General features: G+C 39.6%; 1 protein-coding gene across 3 annotated transcripts in view; it reads right to left on the reverse strand.

Moving 5' to 3' along the window:
• Positions 1 to 739: 739 nt before the first annotated feature.
• Positions 740 to 21,054, reverse strand: part of uba3 (ubiquitin-like modifier activating enzyme 3) — a 36,640-nt gene continuing 16,325 nt past the window's right edge. For all 3 annotated transcript variants that reach the window (XM_067998880.1, XM_067998881.1, XM_067998882.1), the window contains 11 exons: positions 18,336 to 18,400; positions 16,558 to 16,713; positions 15,663 to 15,765; positions 12,111 to 12,224; positions 11,964 to 12,017; positions 7,311 to 7,347; positions 7,137 to 7,218; positions 6,271 to 6,371; positions 4,292 to 4,355; positions 4,140 to 4,194; positions 740 to 2,227 (listed from right to left, as the gene is read on the reverse strand). In XM_067998880.1, the coding sequence (XP_067854981.1) occupies positions 2,139 to 2,227; positions 4,140 to 4,194; positions 4,292 to 4,355; positions 6,271 to 6,371; positions 7,137 to 7,218; positions 7,311 to 7,347; positions 11,964 to 12,017; positions 12,111 to 12,224; positions 15,663 to 15,765; positions 16,558 to 16,713; positions 18,336 to 18,400 (920 nt within the window). In that variant the 3' untranslated portion in view covers positions 740 to 2,138. The remainder of the gene's footprint in view (positions 2,228 to 4,139; positions 4,195 to 4,291; positions 4,356 to 6,270; positions 6,372 to 7,136; positions 7,219 to 7,310; positions 7,348 to 11,963; positions 12,018 to 12,110; positions 12,225 to 15,662; positions 15,766 to 16,557; positions 16,714 to 18,335; positions 18,401 to 21,054) is intronic.

Genomic DNA, 21,054 nt, shown 5'->3' on the forward strand with positions numbered 1-21,054 from the left:
GTTAAGTGTACCTTTATACAAGACCATTCCCTGTTACCAAGAATGTTGAAAAGGCTCCCCCCTGTGCTATAGCTGGTCATGCTGATTCTATGGTAACTAAAAGTTTAAGTAAATGGGAATGTATCTGGATGATATTTACTCTTGAATGAGCACTATTTTCGGTAAAGGGTAAACATGATAAATTAGTCTAACGTCCTCCACTGAGGTCTTGGCTGTCCAGGATTGGTTCCCGAAGGGCTTCTTTTCATTGACAGATGAGGGCAGTTATTCCTATTGACCCATTCAGCATATTGTAGCCCAAGGCCTGTAATGACAAGACCCCATGAGCTTGGTTTCTGTTCTCCTTTTCAGATAACAGCAAATTCCTCAAAAGATTCTGCTGGTTTGGCCAAGGTCAATTGCATGAATCCACCCTCTGGTGGTATTGTTTACAGTTCTTACTAAATATCAACAGGTTGCACTTCCAGCAATTTGCAGCACAAAAAAGTTGAGTTGAAGGGTGAGGGGAAAAGTCCAACGAACAGGGCATGCTGCGAGATGCAAATTCTGGGCCAACATGTGAAGACAGGACTGGGCTCAACAGTGATACCCTCCACAGTCAAATAGCCTACCAATACTTATTATTTAGACTGACAATGCAGAATGACCAATTTGGCATGGTACCAGAATTTTGTCCATGCCTATGGAACTGTACTGGAGTGAGAGTCAGTAGTTACAAGAGAAAATTGACACCAAAATATACTTTGGAAAAAAACTCCATGAACATTTATTGCCACTGTTTTAATAAGAGGCTTTCCAGTGTTATCCATGTTGGAATTTGCCATTTTATAAATTCTACTATAAAAGAGCTGTTCAACACTTACATAACATGGTGTTTTTAAATTTAGCCCCTCTGCTCCTGGTGTATTCTAAAAACGTGTTTCCCCGGTATATTTTCTCTTGCTCCATTCTTTACCATAATTTTCTCTATTTCCTCTGTCTTGCTTACTTGTTTGGTATGCTAAATTATCTCCCTCTGCAATTTCTCTTGGTTTCTTATGTCTTTTCCCCTCCATTTCAAATGTTTTTACATGTTTATCTTCGATTTCAGTAGCAACAGTCAACACTCCATCACAGGACCACAATATGGACGAGAATCTCACATCCCATCATTTCCTGGTCATCAGTATTCCTGTAGATCTGCTACCTTCAGTAGGAGAAAAAGTCCCAAGAAATCTGGAAACACTGGAACTTCAACTTCATAATGGACAAACCCAGCTCATTTTTACACCACTGTTTTTCAAGCATGTTACAACGTGAGCATGTATTAGACATTTGCTAGGATACACAACATGTGATTATTTTAATGTACACTAATGTATAATCCTAAATAAGAGTATTATTGCTCATTTTATTATATAGTATTCACAATCTCTTGGAGAATCTGTAAAGGGATGAAAGATACTTTACATTTTAGAATCTAAAAAAAAACCTGAAGTTTTAACAGTTTCTGATATGGGGTTTCACTCAATTTCACTCATTGCAAAGTAACATTCCTAGACAGCATTTAAAAAACGATCATAGCCAAAAACTGCAACACAACTGGCATTTGTATAAGTTTCATTCTTGAAATACAAGTCTAGTTTCCAGTCTAATTAAATACCAGGTTTAAGGGCATTAGTCTTGGTCAGTTTAAGCTTAAATGACCCAGACACATTTGTTAGAGCTATTACCCCACGTCAATAAATATATAAAACCTAAATTGCATCATCCAGAAAAAAACCTTGTTTGAAAAATTGACAAAAAAAATTCTGTACATGTTTTGAAACAAAATCTGATTCCTTGCTTTTACTGTAAAATCTTAAAAACAATACTCAGGTTACAGTGCATCAAATTAACAAAGTACAGCAAGTGCCAGTTTCCTATATACAATGCCATTTCTATTACTTTAAATTGGCGACTCAGTTCATACCCCATTTCAAACATTATATACAATACACCTTCAACTATTTGTGGCCTGTGATACACTAGTAAATATGTCCAACTTCAAATTCAAGCCGGTTAGAAAATGACAAAGTTTAGTACAATGATAAACAGATCAATATTTTGCTTAAATTAATTTTTCGTACAATTTGACTTTAGTACGTTTGCAAAATTGGTCAAGTAGTAAAATGGAGCTTGAAAAGCACAGTTTGAGGTGTCGTTATATCTGCCACTGCCAGCTCCTGTCCATTTGTAAGACCCAACTCTGGAAAATAAAATCATTTCAACACAAGGTTGAGACTGAATGCTTCACAAGAAATTACATCCAAATACATGCAAATATTTGCTGGAAAATGATTAGTGTTTCTTACATTTCCAATGCTGTTTGCCATCAACTCAAATAATTTCTGTAGTACAACGACTAAATACACTTAACGATGGTTTGAGAACACCCAAGTTTTATTATTCAAGGTTAAATAAAAGCAGTTTAAGTGCCTGTAAAAGATCACCCTAATGGCTCCTTAAGGAACTATTAATTCATTCAACTAAAGTAAATCACAACCTTTATCAGAACTAGGGAGGGAAAAAATTGGCCGGAATCCCTATATCGTATCACTATCCGGAGACCCCTTCTGGAAATTGCATGTGGTGTTGGGGATACAGAGTTAACTGCTCCCCCAATTGCTTGCCAACGCTCTGTCTAATCACACATGAAGAGTGGGCTCCTGACTCAGTTACCAAAGGATGCCTGGAGACTGCAGTGGTGGAGCAGTCAGCAGTGGAATTGCTAAAATAGCTCTAGAAAGTGGGCAGGACCAACACCAAATATACTTGCACTTTACATGGAACAGAGCTGAAACCAGTTGAGAGAGAAAAGGATCTTAGCGTTATAGTTCATAATTCTCTGAAGGTTCACGACCAATGCCGAGAAGCCATAGCCAAAGCAAATAGGGTATTAGATTGTATTACCAGGATTATTCAACGTAAAACAAAGCACGCCATTTTATCATTGTACAAGACCTTGGTTAGACCACATTTAGAATACCGTGTCGGTTTTGGTCCCCTCATATGGTGGGTGATATCGATGCTACAGAAAAGGTTCAAAGAGCCACAAGAATGATTCTCAGCTTAAATCACCTTTGTTACTCAGATAGGCTTAAAAAGATGGGTCTATTCATTTTAAGAGATGTGTAGGCTTCAGGATAATTTGGTAAATTAACCAAAATAATTGAAGGGTTAGATTATGTTTCTATTGATAGACTGGGGAAGACCAGGGATCATGCGTATAAGTTACACAAGGGTAGAGCTAGGTTAGATGTTAGGCACTTCTTTTCTCAGAGGACAGCAGACCTATGGAACAAGTTACCGACTCGTGCGGTGACTTGACTCTCTGCATACCTTCTAAAGAAAGCTGGACCAGGTTTTGGCTGGGGTGGAGATCACAACTTATAAAAAAAGGTAGGTGAAATAACAGGTAATTTAAGCATGGTTAATGTGGTCTCTTGGACTAGTTCCAATTGCTTAAGGGGGTCAGAGAGGAATTTACCAGATTTTTTCCCGCTAATTGGACATGGGTTTTTAAATCTGCTTTTTTGCCTCTCCCACTAGATTACATGGCTGCTGGTGGGTTGGGGGTGTTTACTCATGATGCTTGAAGCATCACGATTGAGGGGGGCAGGCTTGAGGACCAGATGGTCAGCTCCTGCCTACCATTTTCATATGTTTGCAAATCAGTATGTGGCACACACACAGTTTAAAAATCAAAACTCTTTCTCCCAGAAGTAAGACAGTTTACTTAAATGGGAAAATGTGGAAGACTAAATTATTTCACAAAATGAGAAAAATTGAGTTGCCAAAATGAATTCAGTTATGTTATTTTAGCTCCTAGCCTCCAGCTTTCAACACCCTCTCTGTTACTGCTCAGTGTGATTACATTATGGAGATACTCAGCAACACAACAGTTTGTAAAGAGGCTTTTACATATTTAATGATTCTAGATGTTTATTTTTCAGGAAACCAGAAGATTAGTAATGGTAAGCAGAAGGAAATGCTGAGCACTCAAAACTGGTGTTTGCATCACTTGTGCTCAGCCGTAAAAAGGACTATTACAAGCACAGAAACATTTTGATACTTGTAGAGAATTTGAAATCCTGTGAAATCTAGCATCTTACACTTACCCTTCAGGGTCTTTGAAAGATTTGGTCTTGTTCTTTCTTCAATTGATGCTACAGTCTGTAAAATCAGATCAGACATGAGCTTTCAATACAGTAACTTCAAACTTTTTTTTGTTTAAACACAGATCAAATTATTACAGAATAAAAACTCTTACCTGTAAATAAAGAGTTTTATTTTTTCCATCCAAAGTCGCAGTGATAGCCGGGGACTTCATTTGTCTGTGTAGGACAGACAAAAATTACTGTGTGTTCATCAGCATAGTTGCTCACCCTCCCCTTCATTAAGGCCAACTGCGGTCACTAAGCCCACCCTGTCATTTCTTGCTTAGTCTTGAAATCTTCTTGCGTAGCTCACTTTTTACTCCTGTGCAAGCTAATTTTAAAAGCGAACAAATACTGACTGCCCAATTACTAAAGGTCCTTTTCTGGCTAAATTTGATGAGCAGACTTAAACATCGCAGACACCTCTTTGGAGGAAAAGGTTGGGGGCATTGATTTTGTCACACCAACTCAACTATTGTAATTTTTTTGTTAATTGCCAAGGCATTCAGATTACACTGACCTTGGAGCTGAACAACCAATTATTCTCCTTTGGAACGTGGGGGGCTTGATCAAGAAGTTGCAGATGATACAAAAATTGGCCGTGTGGTTGATAGTGAGGAGGAAAGCTATAGGTTGCAGGAAGATGTCAATGGACTGGTCAGATGAGCAGAAAAGTGACAAATGGAATTCAATCCAGAGAAGTGTGAGGTAATGCATTTGAGGAGGGCAAACAAGGCAACGGAATATACAACAAATGGGAGGATACTGAGAGGTGTAGAGGAACAAAGGGACCTTGGAGTGCACGTCCACAGATCCCTGAAGGTAACAGGACAGGTAGATAAGATGGTTAAAAAGGCATACGGGATTATATTCTACGCCTCGGCAAGGAAAGTAAGAGCAGGGAGGTTATGCTAGAACTATATAAAACATTGGTTAGGCCACATCTTGAGTACTGCGTACAGTTCTGGTCACATTACAGCAAAGATGTGATTGCGAGAGGGTACGGAGGAGATTTACGAGGATGTTGCCAGGGCTGAAGAATTTTAGCTATTAGAAGGAATTTAAGGTGATTGGCAAAAGAACCAAAGATAACATGAGGAAAAACTTTTTAAAAAGTGGTTAGGATCTGGAATGCACTGCCTAAGGGGGTGGTGGAGGCAGGTTCAATCACAGCCTTCAAAAGGGAACTGGATAAGTACTTGAAAGGAAAAAATTTGCAGGGCTACAGGGATAGGGCAGGGGAGTGGGACTAGCTAGTTTGCTCTTGCATAGAGCCGGCATGGACTCGATGGGCTGAATGGCCTCCTTCTGTACTGTAACCTTTCTATGATTCTATGAGGAAAGATTGGATAGGCTGGGGTTGTTTTCTTCGGAACAAAAGGAGGCCGAGGTGAGATTTAATTGAGGTATATAAAATTATGACAGGACTAGATGGAGTGGATAGGGAGGACCTATTTTTCTTAGCAAAGAGATCAGTGACCAGGGGGCATAGACTTAAAGTATTTGGTAGAAGGAAGAGACAGGAGCTGAGGAGAATTTTTTTCACCCAGAGGGTGGTGGGGGTCTGGAACTCACTGCCTAAAAGGGTGGTAGAGGCAGAAACCCTCAACTCATTTAAAAAGTACTTGGATGTGCACTTGAAGTGCCGTAACCTACAGGGCTACGGACCAAGTGCTGGAAAGTGGGATTAAACTGGATAGCTCTTTTTCAGCTGGCACGGACACAATGGGCCGAATAGCCTCCCTCTGTGCTGTAACTTTCTATGATTAGGAGCTTCCAGTCAGTAAGTCTTGTCCAACATTAAACAGGAGAATGAAAATATTTTCCACCTTTTCTTTTCAGGTCTCCCATATCACACATGGTATGAAAGCACAGGCTAACAATCTGGTTTCTTCCTTCAGCAATTGCCTAGTCCCCTTCTTTCCTCTGTCACCAGGATGAGATCAGGAACTCGTGGGCAAAAGCAGCACAAACCTTAATCCTAAATTATAATACGACACACCAATGTGCTTGGGACCATCAGGCAGCAACTGGGACACTATACTAAAACACACGAGACCTGCAACAGGTAAACGCTTAAATGGAAACTTACAGTGAAGCACTCTGAGTCAAATAATCTAGGAGCTCTTGAAGTTTTGCAGATGGTGGAAACTGTAGATCTTGGGGTACCTGGCTGCAGGCAGGGCAGTTTTCCTTTAAATAAAAACCACAGACAATCAATGGAACATTTCAGAACTTTCCCTGTTACCAGCTGGGTCTTCAGATAGTTACGAGATTAAAACAAGCATTCCAACAAAATAGACACAAACAAAGGGATAGGTTAAAATTTGTAAATTTATATATAGAGGTTTTATGAAATCATTAGTTTCCTTTTACACAAATTGGAAGATTTCCTCACCACGAGTAGGAAAAAAAATCATGGCAACAATTCATCACAGAAGTATATATTATAGGTTTAGTGTGATCATGTGACTGTTCTTTTAATAACGAGTAACGGACAAGAGTTTGGCAGCTGCTGAAAGTCTCCAAAAGTAGAAAATTAAATTCCACACTATAACTTCCCATCGTACATCTTGTTTTGTAGATTTCTACAGCTTTATCCGATCTGCGTTTTTGACGAACAGGTTTCGCAAGTTGATTAGTTAAGCATTCCAGATTGTTTGCTATTTAGACTTGGACATTGTCATAACTGAAGATGAACTATATCTTAACCATTTAAGATTTAAGTCTCACAAGGGGATATTCCATGGCTGTGGTCACACATAAAAAGGTAAAAGCTTTAGTATTCAGGACTTCAGCACCTCTGCATTTCTTTCATATAAATGCAAGTTGTTATTGTACCAGTGACTCAAAGCTGATTTAAAAAAAATTACAGTGCAGGAGAAAGAAAACGGAGCCATCACGTCCATCAATAGTTAAACATTTGTCACATCAGCTTATAAAGTGTCAAGTACTCACCTTACGTTCGGCTTCAAACGTGTAGGTGTACAGTCCGTCTACATCATTGAATACCAAGTAGTTGTTCAGAGGAATATACGCACTGCAAAAGTAAAACTGTGTAATTTAAATCGTTATTGAAAACAGACAAGATGAAAAACAAAATTGATCAATTGCTTAAAAGTAAAAATTCACCTTGATGCAATTTTGAACACTTCAGTTGCACACACAGCTGGGGAAGGAAAAGCTCAATTATTTCAATATCAATCTTTAAGGCATTACCAAAAAGTTAATGTCTTCAACTAATATGACCGTTAACAATATTAACAAAATACAAGTGCTAAAGACAGCTCCCTACTTAGTTTCTGCCAATATTTTCTCAAAGATAGGCTATAACAAATTCTCAAATAGTCATTTGTCTCTTCAAGAATATAAGAGCAATAGGCGGCCATACGGCCCCTCGAGCTTGCTCCGCCTTTCAATAAGATCATGGCTGATCTTCTACCTCAACTCCACTTTTCCACCCTAACCCTATATCCCTTGATTCTCTTATTGTCCAAAAATCTATCCATCTCAGCCTTGAATACACCCAACGACTGAGCATCCACAGCCCTCTGGGGTAGAGAATGCCAAAGATTCACAACCCTCAGTGAAGAAATTTTTCCTCATCTCGGTCCTAAATGGCTAACCTCTCATCTTGAGACTATGACCCCTGGTTCTAGACTTTCCAGCCAGGGGAAGCAGCCTCTCTGCATCTACCCTGTCAAACCTAAGAATTTTATATGTTTCGATGATATCACCTCTCATTCTTCTAAACTCCAGAGAATATAGGCCCATTCTACTCAATATCTCCTCATAGGACAACCCTCTCATCCCAGGAATCAATCTAGTGAACCTTCGTTGCACCTCCTCTCAGTATATCCTTCCTTAGGTAAGGAGACCAAAATTGTACACAATACTCCAGGTGTCGTCTCACCAGAGCCCTATATAATTGCAGCAAGACCTCCTTACTCATACTCCAACCCCCATGTAAAAAAAGGCTAACATACCATTTGCCTTCCAAACTGCTTGCTGTACCTGCATGTTAACTTTCTGTGATTTGTGTACAAGGACACCCAAATCCCTCTTAGTAACATCCATTTCTTAGTCTCTCACTTTAAAAAAAATATTCTGCTTTTCCATTCTTCCTAAAAGTGGATAATTTCACATTTCCCCACATTATTCTCCATCTGCCACCTTCTCCCCCACTCACTTAATCAGTCTATATCCCTTTGCACCCTCCTCACAGCTTACTGTCCCACCTAGCTTTGTATCATCAGCAAACTTGGATACATTACACTCAGTCCCCTCATCTAAATCATTAATATACATCGTAAACAGCTGAGGCCCAAGCACTGATCCTTGCGGCACCCAACTAGTTACACCCTGCCAACCCAAAAATGACCCGTTTATTCCTACTGTTTTCTGTCTGTTAACCAATCCTCAATCCATGCTAATATGTTACCCTCTATCCCATGAGTCCTAATCTTGTGTAACACCTTATCAAATGCCATTTGAAAATCCAAATATACTACATCCAATGGTTTCCCCCTTATCTACCTTGCTAGTTACACCCTCAAAAAACTCTAGTAGATTTGTCAAACACAATTTCCCTTTCATAAAACTGTGTCGACCCTGCATAATCATATTATGATTTTCTAAGTGCCCTGTTACTACGGCCTTAATAATAGATTCTAGCATTTCCCCTACTACTGATGTCAGGCTAACTGGCCTAGAGTTCCCTGTTTTCTCTCTCCCTCCTTTCTTTCTTGAATAGCAGGGTTGCATTTGCTACCTTCCAATGCACAGGGACCATTCTAGAATCTAGGGAAATCTGGAACATCAAAACCAATGCATCCACTATCTCTGCAGCCACCTCTTTTAAAACCCTAGGATGTCGGCCATCAGGTCCAGGGGATTTGTCAGCTTTTAGTCCCATTAATTTCTCCAGTACTTTTTCTTTACTAATCTTAATGACTTTAAGTTCCTCACTCTCATTAGACCCTTGGTTCCCTACTATTTCTAGTATGTTTTTTGTGTCTTCTACTGTGAAGACAGATACTAAATATTTGTTTAACATCTCTGCTATTTCCTTACTCCCCATTATAATTTCTCCTGTCTCTAAGGGACCCATTTTTACTTTTGCTAATCTGTTCCTTTTTACATACTTGTAGAAGCTATTACAATCTGTTTTTATATTTCTTGCTAGTTTACTCTCATTCAATTTTCTACCTCTATCAATTTTTTGGTCATCCTTTGCTGATTTCTAAAACCATCCCAATCTTCAGGCTTACTCCTCTTTTTGGCAGCATTGTAAGCATCTTCTTTTAATCTAACACTATCCTTAATCTCTCTAGTTAGCCACAGTTGGATCCCTTTTCCAGTGGAGTTTTTATTCCTCAAGGGAATGTATATTCGTTGAGAATTATTTCTTTAAAAATTCTCCATTGCTTATCTACAGTCATATGTTTTAATCTAGTTTCCCAATCTATCTTAGCCAACTTGCCCCTCATACCTACATAACTGGCATGGTTTAAAATTAAGACCCTAGTTTTGGACTTAACTACACCACTCTCAAACTCAATATGAAATTCTATTATATTATGATCACTCTGCCCCAGAGTATCCTTAACTATATGATTACTAATTAACCCTGTCTCATTACACAATACTAGATCTAAAATAGCCTGTTCCCTAGTTGGTTCCTCGACACATTGTTCTAGAAAACTGTCTCGAATGCATCCTCCAAACAACTTTTGCCAATATGGTTTGCCCTTTAGTATGAAGATTAAAGCCCCCCACGATTATTGCTTTACCCTTGTTATGTGCTCCTCTAATTTCCTGATTTATTCTCTGTCCAACACTATAACTATTGTTAGGGGTCCTATAAACTACTCCCACCAGTGTTTTCTGCCCCATGTTATTTCTTAGCTCAGAAAATAAGGATGTAGAATCAATATGGGTGAAGCTAAGATCCTTTCTCACTACTGCTTTGACTCACTATCAGGGCTAGATCCCCACCCCACCACCACTTCCTTTTCCATTTTGCCTATCATTTCTAAAAGTTAGGTATCCTGGAATATTTAGTTCCCAACCTTGGTCACCTTGCAACCACATCACAGTAATGGCTATTAGATCAAACCCAAACTTTGAGGCTTAGTAATTCTCCAATGATTAAGAAGGGACTTTGTTTTTTAAAGACTTTATTCTGGACACTAAATATATTTCAATCTGGTATACATATTGCAGTTCTAAACTACATGACTGAAGAAAAAGGAGTTAATAATGAATATAGTATTGCTCTCCATGTACACCATACATTTGACTGACTCCCTGTTGTGTAACTTCAAGGTTCTACTGTACCATGTGTTACAAGATAAAAGTTGTGTTGCCATCTGTTGTTTTCTCCTGGTATTGCAACAATTCAGACATTCCAGAAGTGCACTAATAGGGAATATTCACTGCGATTTCGAGATGAATACAAAATTTGTGTCACACGAAGAGGAACCCTACATGATCCAAAGTACGCCAGAGGTGCAAGTGAATCTTTTACAGGGGATATATTATCCGACCAATTACACCATGATAATTACTTACCTTTCAGACATGGAATACTAAATTTAGCAATGACTGCTAAACACTCACGATCACTACATCGACTAAAGTTCCACAGCTACTTTTAATTTTAAAATAGCATGTAACTTGGAATACGTGTCACAAATAGAATACTGCATATTTTACTGAAATGGACTGTACAATAAAAGTTATACATTCCTCCTTCACAAATGGACAGTACAGATATTTGGCTCGGCTTAGCTTCTATATTCAATTCCTTGAGTGGTATCTTCTATTCAACAGCTAAACAGAAATTATCTTCTCTTACAATCTTATTACAAATATAGGGCTTTTACATTTAATTTTTGTAAGTAACATTGGTCATTATTATAAATATGGAGCATGCACTATTGTATTATTGCTTTATGTGAGGTTGCTTTCATCTCTATCTAAAGGGATTTGTTTCCAACGTTGAAAATATTGGAATGCGGAAATTTGGCGTAAAATTCAGAGGTGATTAGACGACAGGGCAGTTTAGCCACACTGCCCTTTCATTCCTAGGATCTAGGTTTGAATCCAGCCCAGACTGATGAGATGAAGACCTCTCTCTACTAGCTGGAACAATTCTGTATGAAATACATTTCTGCAAGTTGGTGACCAAGTTGATGTCCAACAGGGAAGTGATCAGTCCCACACCACAATAAATTCTGCAAACAAGAGACCTTGAAATAATTCATTTATCTAGTTTAAGAACAGAAGTTAAGCGGAGTAAAATATCTGCACTGTCCATCTTTCGATCAGCTGCCTTGGATCAGTAGATTTTGCATGCGCTCGTTGGAATTGCAATGGTTGCTTAAAAAACTTATGTAGCTGGATTACTGCCAGTTTACACAGAAGCAATGCTATGGACTGCAAGTAAAACTCCTTAACTCAAGTAAACAATTGCCCACCCATTCACCCTGAATCCCTAAAAGGATTCATGAAGGACAAGCCATTCTGACACTTACATAACACAGAATCTTCAAATGTTTATTAAGTCCCAATAACAATTATCTACCCTTTAACAGCAGTAACATTAAATCGTGTAACTGGTTGTGTGATACCTATACTTTTCCTGCTTCAATAGATTTTGTAATTTTATGAGATCAGTTACCTTTAGTTTTAAACCTCACATCCACAAAGTTAATGCAAACAGAAGTACTTTTTGGCATTCAAAACAACTCAGCTCAAATGTTACTTAACCATTATCTGTACCTGCAATTACTGCATTGGTAGATGCTACAGCAGGGATAATTCTCTTGACAACACCTGGAACAAAAGGCAACAGTCCCATTAAAATATTTGTATTACTGTAAATCTAAATATATGTAAAAATCCTTATTTCCATTTTATAGGACTTACCTTGTGTAAGTCTATACGAGATACCAGTAATGTTGAATTGAGCAGCTCTTTCAAGTGATTTCTGAAATACCCACTGAATATGCTCTGGATCATCACCATCTAGTGCAACACCCTCTGTAGGAAAAAAAAGGTACTTCATTTTGGTAATAAAGCCTGCTGTACACATTCTGGTAGTGGCAATAAGGGAATCTCATGTTAACCCACAAGACTGTTCAATATATTTGTTCACTTTTTTTGGTTCAGCAGAATAAGTCAATGCTGGGAACTGGAATACTTCCACTTTAAGCACACTTTCAGCATCAAGCATTCTCAAGTATCGCACTGGATACATGCAGAGTAAAGCTCCCACTAAAATGGCCAACAATGTGCCTTAACTCCAACTTCAAAAGATGATCCCATCTGCATCTTTGTGAATTTTTCTGCTTCTAATACCAGCTGCCCTCATGCCTGCAGGAGGTTACCCATTTTGCTGCAATTTCTGCTGAATGAAGGGCAGTTCTTGCCTCAGACCCATGCTCACTGGGTACTGAATTGAGATTGGTTAAACTGATTTAACTCTGCAACCTTATTGCAAGGAGAAATAAAAGACTTTGAACCCGTGTCCAAGAGGTGAAAGCACATGGGCCCAAGCCATTGTACCACCCATCCTCAAAAGACATTTGCTTTTATGTAATGGGGGAAACACATAATATTATATACATACACTAGTCAATCTCCTGCTGTACTGCAAATGGGGAGTCAAGACCAAATGCAGTATTAAGCTCAAGCAAGGTTAGAAGGCGAGGAGATAATTGGACCCAGGCAGAAGAGGGAGGGGGAAGGTGGCCAGGGGAGGGGAGAGGAGCGTTATGATCCATTAATTTCTCTTTCCAGGTCTTGGATCTTGGGGGGAGTGGGAATAAAATAATCTAATTCCCCTCCTCAAAACCCATTTCCGATCTCAGTTGGCACAGGGTTTGTGATCCTTCAAATCCCCTCTTCAGGTCTCATTTTAAATCCAAGTGGAAGTGGGGGGGGGGGGGGGGGGGGGGGGGGAGAAAAGAGAAGTGTCATTCATCCCTTTCCTATCTGCCGAATGATTTCGCAGTGCAGGAAGGGGGAGGGGTTACCTTGTATTCTGTCAATGCCCCCAAATTGCTTTTGATAGCTGGGGGGGATGGGGGGGGGGGAAGCAAGTCAGGGCTCCAGCAAACCACAATCCAGGCAAGGTGCTTCATTGATTGCAAAGTGGAATTGTGATGCCAGGCATGCAGCAACTTGAGCTTCTAAGTGGACTACAATTGGACAAACTTGCTGTCAGCCATGCCAAAGATCAATGGCCAGATATCACAACACAGCCTGCATAAAGAGTAGTAGGATGGAGCAAGGGGCACCTGGTGTGTCTCCAGGGCAGCCGACTGTGGTGGCAGGTGGGTGTGCAGATGCCTGTGAAAGGCATCTAGAAAGCAGGAGGTCAGGGGAGCGCGTAGAGAAATGGAAGGGGTAGCAAAAGGCTAATGTTCCACAGCCAGCCCCAGCGAAGGGTAGCAAGGCTGCATATTTGTGCTGCCTGTCACTTATAGTGAACTGCTGAATTATGGCTCCATCAGGATGTGGGGGAAGAATTGCAGGAGAGTTTTTGAGAGGGTAACTATTCACAATTACTGTTTACTTACCTATACAAATATAGCTGCTGGCTAAGGCCACAGAGGATGCTCAGCAGCAACACTCAGTGGCCAGAGCTAGCAACTGCATGCTGGTGTTAACTCTATTATAAGGTTGTGAGACATTTAACATTGAATTTTTTTTAACCACAGAGCCACCTACAGGTATAACAGGCACTGCAGTTAAATGTTGACACTTTTATAACAGGGTTGACCCACAAACCGAGCTGAAGAGGACTCGTCAATTCATTTTGAAATGGAATGTTATGGCCCACTCAGCAATTACATACATATTTTTTGATTTTCACATCCAAAAACAGGGTCAACTGCATATTTGTGCATGTTCCCACTATGCAAACTAGGTAGTATTCAGTAGATAATAAACAAGTTAACAATGCTTTTTCAATATAAGCTGCTTAAAGATTATACAGTTGTAAATACGAGTATACAGGCATTACATTGTGATTGGCAGCAAATTAAATATTTTCTTTTGGGTTGATCCAAGGTGAAGAGATCCTATACAGGTCTGGGCTGTTGTGCAAAAAGGGAGAAGCAAATCTGCTAGAAAAGGTTCAGGTGGCATGTGTCACCAAGCGAAGCAGGAGCTCAGAGTGAGGCGACATCTTGACTTTGCTCAAGAGTTGGAATGATTCTGTTGCCCAACAGCCCTACAAAACAAAACACTCATCTCGGCAACAAAATGATGAAGTTGCTGCACTTCTATCCTAAGGACTACTGATTTCTACCTTGGGGGAAACAATGCTCAAACATCATGGGTCTGAAGTCCATTGTGGCGGGGGGCGGGACGAGAACGAGAAAGGGAAAGGATATCCTTGCACAAGTACAGAGATGAGTCCATCTGGGACATCTGCTGCTGACTCAGCCAAAGTTCATGGGGCCAGAGGGAAGTGCCACGTTTTTGTACGGCACCACTTGGGACAAATCTAGGACACCTGGTGAAAGAGTGGCCAGCCGGAGTGGAGGAGGTTCCTTGGAGGGACTGGCACATCTCTAAGCTGCCTCCAGGCACCCCCACTTTTTTTTTAAAAAAAAGATAAAATTCAATTCCTCTTTAGAGGTCTGGGCCATGATCCTGGCTTTGGCCCCCCGTGACCCCACTTCCACCAGTTGGGGAAAGGTACTCATCATACCTCCACCAACCCAACACAGGGTCCAACTGAGGGCAGGGGATGCAGGAACTTCTAACATAGGAAGTCCCTGTCCCCTCTTAGAACAATGGCCGTGGTTGAGGTGGGTGGAGGCTCCTTCCCTAAACAGGACGAATGAAAATAATCAAGCACAGTCAAGAAGCGTGTTGGAGAATATCTACTGTGTTTTATGGCTGAAGATTACTATCAATATGCATTGTGGCTCAAAATTACCTGCGGTCTACAGTTTGGCATCGAACTGTGACGAAGGTCGACAGCAACCCTAGCAAATACCTTTGATACTGCAAGCTTGTGGTGCTGTTATTCAAGCCTTGATGCAAACATGGTTGAAGGCCACTACTCAGACATTTCAAGTAGATCTACCGGACACTGGCATACATGGGACAACAAGGAGGAGTGTCCTGGATGAAAGACAAACTGGTTTGGTAGCTTCTGCTGATAACCTTCATCACCTTAAACACCAGTGATAAAAGTAAACTGGACAATATTTAAGATTAGAGTGTGAACCTCCATTAATTAGCACAATGTTTTGGTAATTGAATCCATATTAAACTAAGTTTAAGGGTTGAATAAGCTGAATATTGTGCTTTCAGACAAGCTAGGATATCATATACACAAATGTTTAACACTTACAGTAATCAGTGCATGTAATCCAAGTAACAATGGTTAGAGGGCTTTGATTTTTCTTTTTGAAAAGTTACCAAAGCAAATTCTAGAATATTAGATTTGGCTTATTTTACCTCCAAATGGGTTTTCTTTGGGCCACTGCAAGATTCTGACATATTCAATACAATGTTCTGGAAGCCTGGGCATTGAAGCAATTGTACACATGGGAAAGTTAATCTGGAAAAAAGAGCAAAGATAGCAAAATTATTTCTAATTTATATTTAATTTTTTTTTTGTTAAAGGTGTGCAAAAAATCTGAGTTTTCTATGCTGGTTGCCAAGCCTATATGAGGTAACTAATATAAAAAAGGTCCATTTAAAATTTCTCAGACTTATAAAACAGAAGCAAAAGTAGACACAATTCCCCTAAAACTGAGTTCCAACTTTCAAACACACAGTTGAGAAATGCTAAGCAAAAGGGAAATAACTTGAAAATCTCTCTCACACCTCCTAGTGACCAATAACAGAGTAACACTGATAAGCCTGAGAATCAGCTCACTGTGGGCTTGGCTGGAATAATGTATGTTGACCCAAGAGAGGTTAACACAAGTAAAAATATTTTCTTTTAAAAACTGGAATAAACGAGGTAAAGTAATATAGATAGGACTCAACAGGTTGATGGTGGTTGGGATCAGATCAGCCATGATCTTATTGAATGGCGGAGCAGGCTCGAGGGGCCGATTGGCCTACTCCTGCTCCAATTTCTTATGTTCTTATGTTCTTATGAACCAAAAGAATAAATGCTCAAGGGAAAATAAATGAACAAAATTAAGCTGGAGCAAAATTGGGAAACACAAGTAACAGATCAGAGACATGAACGATCTTAAGTATAAAACTAGGAGGTAGCATGGAGGCAGTGGATTGAACCAGGAGGCAACTGAATACTGCTTTTTTAATGAATAACTTCAATCTCTAACTGATCAGGTCCCAAAGACTGGATCAGTAACATTTTTGTAAAACTGAAAGTTACCTGAGGAGGGTACAGTTCCAGTGTACACTCTATACATGCGGTCATTCCTGGCAGTATCACACGTGCATTACCCTTAAACCCTTCAGTCCCACCGTCAATCAATGGAATAATGGAGCTTGGGTCTAGAGTTCCATCTTCAAAGTTCAGCAGGGAAATCTAAGGACAACAATTAATTTTTTTTAAATGGTCGTCAATTATAAAAGGATAATCAATGAGGAATGGTGGGATATTGAATTAACTCCACAAGGTGAGAAGGCCTAATGTTGACTCATGAGCAGTAAATGAAGATCTTCCTTACATACAGGGGAATAAATGCTTATTACTAGACAGTGACTTAAAGGAAGTAGAGTCTGGGAAAAGGAATATGGCATAAGAAAACAAAAAAGCCAACCATTTTTCTGGAGCAAAGGGATTTTTTTTTGCCTCTTTAAATTCATCTGTCAAACCACTTTGTAGTTTGTAAACTGTGTATTACTCTGATCTTAAAAGAGTCATCCTAGATTTTTATTTTTATGCTACCACATGCAGTGATTTTAAATCCCTAAATCCTTGTTGGTAACACACTGCATTCCACTTTACCATTCTGTTTATAAAACTTCTCACTATAACTACTATAAATGTAGGGGTAGTTTGCTGCTCATTAGTTGATGTGTTGTCTCATCTTTCTCAAATATTATGGATGCAAAATTAAATTCAAGAAGCCATTTTAACTTAGAGAATGCAGATTATGGCAATCATGAAATTTAGATCTTCATTTCATGAAAACAATTTTAGAAATTAAACTTTTTCCATTGTACAGAAACAAAATGCTCCATTACTGCTTCAGTTTCATTTCAAAAGCATTTATTTTATCAAATTACACAACTAAAACTCCATCGTGACACAATGGTGTAGCATCTTTTATTTTAGGCAGAGATAAGCTAATAAATGTTATTCCTCATTCCTACTAAGTGAATCAAACAGCAGTATGGTTTTGAACAGGTTTTCATAATTTCAGCGATGCATGGCCAATACTTAGAATATGCAAACAAAAAGGGGGCTGGCACAAATGCAATCAACCCATAAATTTGCAACAGGAAAGGCCCAAAAATAGTACACAAAATTTTAATGCAATGCATTTTTACACATCTAAATTAGAAAATGCATGCAAAAACACCAATAAAAATATTAAAATATTTTATACATGGAAATGTAACTTTTAATAGTATACATGAAGACAGAAACTAAGCTATTCATGTCCTGACTAACATAATTTTCTCCAACTCCCTTAAGCTATGCAGCTGGTCTCACTTGGTTGTGATTTTTTTCCCCTTTAAAACACTGGCCAAGTGTTTCCACGATATATGTAGCAACGGTATTTTTCAAGTAAGTATCTGTTAATTATTACTCAAACTCACAGGGATGTTACACTGTCAGTACTTCAAGTCCAATCACCCGCATACAATTAAATAGAGTATCCTGGTTATCTGTTTGGGGTGAGGGAGGAAACAGAATAAATCTAGTTTCACGAACAGTTGCAGGCAAGATACTGTTCTGATGGAAGATCATCGACTCGAAACGTTAACTCTGCTTCCCTCTCCACAGATGCTGCCTGACCTGCAAGAGTGTTTCCAGCATCTTCTGTTTTTAGCCTCATCTGGTAAATGGGTGAACATTCTACAATGCCTGAGCTTTGCTCTTATGGTTATGTTATCTGAACTCCTTCGTGAGATTACCGCTATGTAGTCATTCTTGAGTAATTTCTATTCTCCATTAAATATATCTAGTGAGAGTCATACCAACATCCCATTGATCCATCGTCGTGCAATTATAGAATCTAATCCACTAATAACGATGTGAAATTCTGAAACACAAAATAAAACTCTTATCAAATGGTAACAGAACTGTCACTGTGAACAGAAATTAGAGTTGACACTATTCCCCCACTTAATTAAACATTCACTTCCACATTCTACTATATTCCTAATTCAATATACACAAATAAAACTTGCATTTATAGAGCACCTTATCAAGTCTCTGAAATGTTTCACATGGTGATTTGGGGGTCCAGTGACTGCTGTTATATAGGCAAACGTGGCAACTGTTTTGCACACAGCAAAACCCCACAGAAATTAATAACCAAATTACCTATTTTTGTAGGATTTTTTAAAAAAAGGGGCAGAAATGCTGGCTAGGACCCAGGAAAACTTGCCGCTCAAATAGTGTAATGATGATCTTTAATATTAATTCAAATTGAACTGCTCAGTTTAACATCTCATTTGGAAGATGGCAGTTTCAACAATGCAGCCAGCACTCATTCAGTACTGTACGGTCAGCCTCGATTAAAAATTGGGAACAACTGATTTTAATTGCCTTATTTCCTTCCGTTCAGGTCTCACACAATCATAGAATGGTTACAGCACTCAAGGCGGCCATTCGGCCTATGCCAGCTCTCTGCAAGAGCAATCCAGCTAGTCCCACTCCCCCACCCTTTCCCCATAGCCCTGCAAATTTTTTCCCTTCAAGTACTTATACAATTCCCTTTTGAAAGCCACAATTGAATCTGCCTCCTCCACCCCCTCAGGCAGTGCATTCCAGATCATAACTACTTGCTGTGCAAAAAAAAGTTTTTCCTCATATCGCCTTTGGTTCTTTTGCCAATCACCTTAAATTTATGTCCTCTGCTTCTTGACCCTTCCGCCAATGGGAACAGTTTCTCTCTATCTACTCTGTCTAGACACTTCATGATTTTGAATACCCCTATTAAATCTCCTCTCAACCTTCTCTGCTCAAAGAACAATCCCAGCTTCTTCAATCTTTCCACATAACTGAAGTCCTTCATCCCTGGAATCATTCTAGTAAATCTCTTCTGCACCCTCTCTAAGGCCTGGACATCCTTCTGAAAGTGCAGTGCCCAGAACTGGACAATACTCCAGTTGTGGCCAGACGAGTGTTCTATAAAGGTTCATCACAACTTGCATGCTTTTGTAGTCTATGCCTCTATTTGTAAAGCCCAGGATTCCTTATGGTTCTTTTAAAAGCCGCTTTCTCAACTTGTCCTGGCACCTTCAAAGATTTGTGCACATTACATTTGCGCCATAGATCTCTGTTCCTGCACCCCTTAGTTTATATAGCTGTGGTCCTTGTATCAACCCCTGGGGAACACCACTGTATACTTCCTTCCAGTCTGAAAAACAACCGTTTACCACTATTCTCTGTTTCCTGTCACCCAGCCAATTTCATATCCATGCTGCCACTGCCCCTTTGATTCCATAGGCTTCAACTTTGATGGCAAGCCTATTATGTGGCACTTTATCAAACACCTTCTGGAAGTCCACATACACATCAACCGCATTGCCCTCATCAACCCTCTCTGTTACCTCATCAAAAAATTCAATCAAGTTAGTTAAACACAACTTGCCTTTAACAAATCCGTGCTGGCTTTCCTTAATTAATCCACACTTGTCCAAGGGACTGTTAATTTTGTCCCGGATTATCGTTTCTAAGTTTCCCCACCACAGAGGTTAAACTGGCCTGTAGTTGCTGGATTTATCCTTAAACCCTTTTTGAACAAGGGTTTAATATTTGCAATTCCCCAGTCCTCTGGCACCACCCCCGTATCTACGGATGTTTGAAAGATTATGGCCAGTATCTCTGCAATTTCCACCCTTACTTCCCTCAGCAACCTAGGATGCATCCCATCCGGACCAGGTGACTTATCTACTTTAAGGACAGCTAGCCTTTCTAGTACCTCCTCTAACAACATTTAGCCCATCCAGTATCTCAACTACCTCTTCTTTTACTGTGACTTTGGCAGAATCTTCTTCCTTGGTAACGGCAGATGCAAAGTACTCATTTAGTACCTCAGCCATGCCCTCTGCCTCCATGTGTAGATCTCCTTTTTGGTCCCACCCTTCCTCTTACTACCTGTTTATATGCCGAAAGACGACTTTTGGATTCCCTTTTATATTAGTTGCCAGTCTATTCTCTCTCGCTCTTTGCCCCTCTTATTTCCTTTTTCACTTCCCCTCTGAACTTTCTATATTCAACCTCTATATAAACCATTCCTCACCAACAGATTACAGACAGGCATTCTGTTCCCAACTCTTTTCCCAAATAACATTTTGAAACAATCAGTAGGAAGTGTACAGCTGGGAGATTATGTCCTCCAATTTTCTCTCCAGCTTGCAGGTAAGTATCTAACCTCTGCTTTACTAGTACTTAACAGAACTGCTATGTAAGAATTCACTGGGTTGCCAAGGACTGGCACATAGTGCAGGGAGACCTGAGGGCAGATGAAGCAGGCGTGAGAAAGTTCAATTGTATTTTGGTACTTCATGTCAGTTTAATAACCACGTTTCAAATTAAACATTTTTTTTTGCTCCAGACTCTGCAGTCTGCCAGCAGCGGCTGGCATATTTGGGTCTGTGTGGAAGACTGACAACATGGAAGCACTGTGATACTGAACAAAGAAGCAACTAGATCAGGCAGCTTCTTCAAAACCAGAGGGAAAAATGG

This window comes from Heptranchias perlo, chromosome 17, assembly GCF_035084215.1.
Source record: "Heptranchias perlo isolate sHepPer1 chromosome 17, sHepPer1.hap1, whole genome shotgun sequence".
Lineage (NCBI taxonomy): Eukaryota > Metazoa > Chordata > Chondrichthyes > Hexanchiformes > Hexanchidae > Heptranchias > Heptranchias perlo.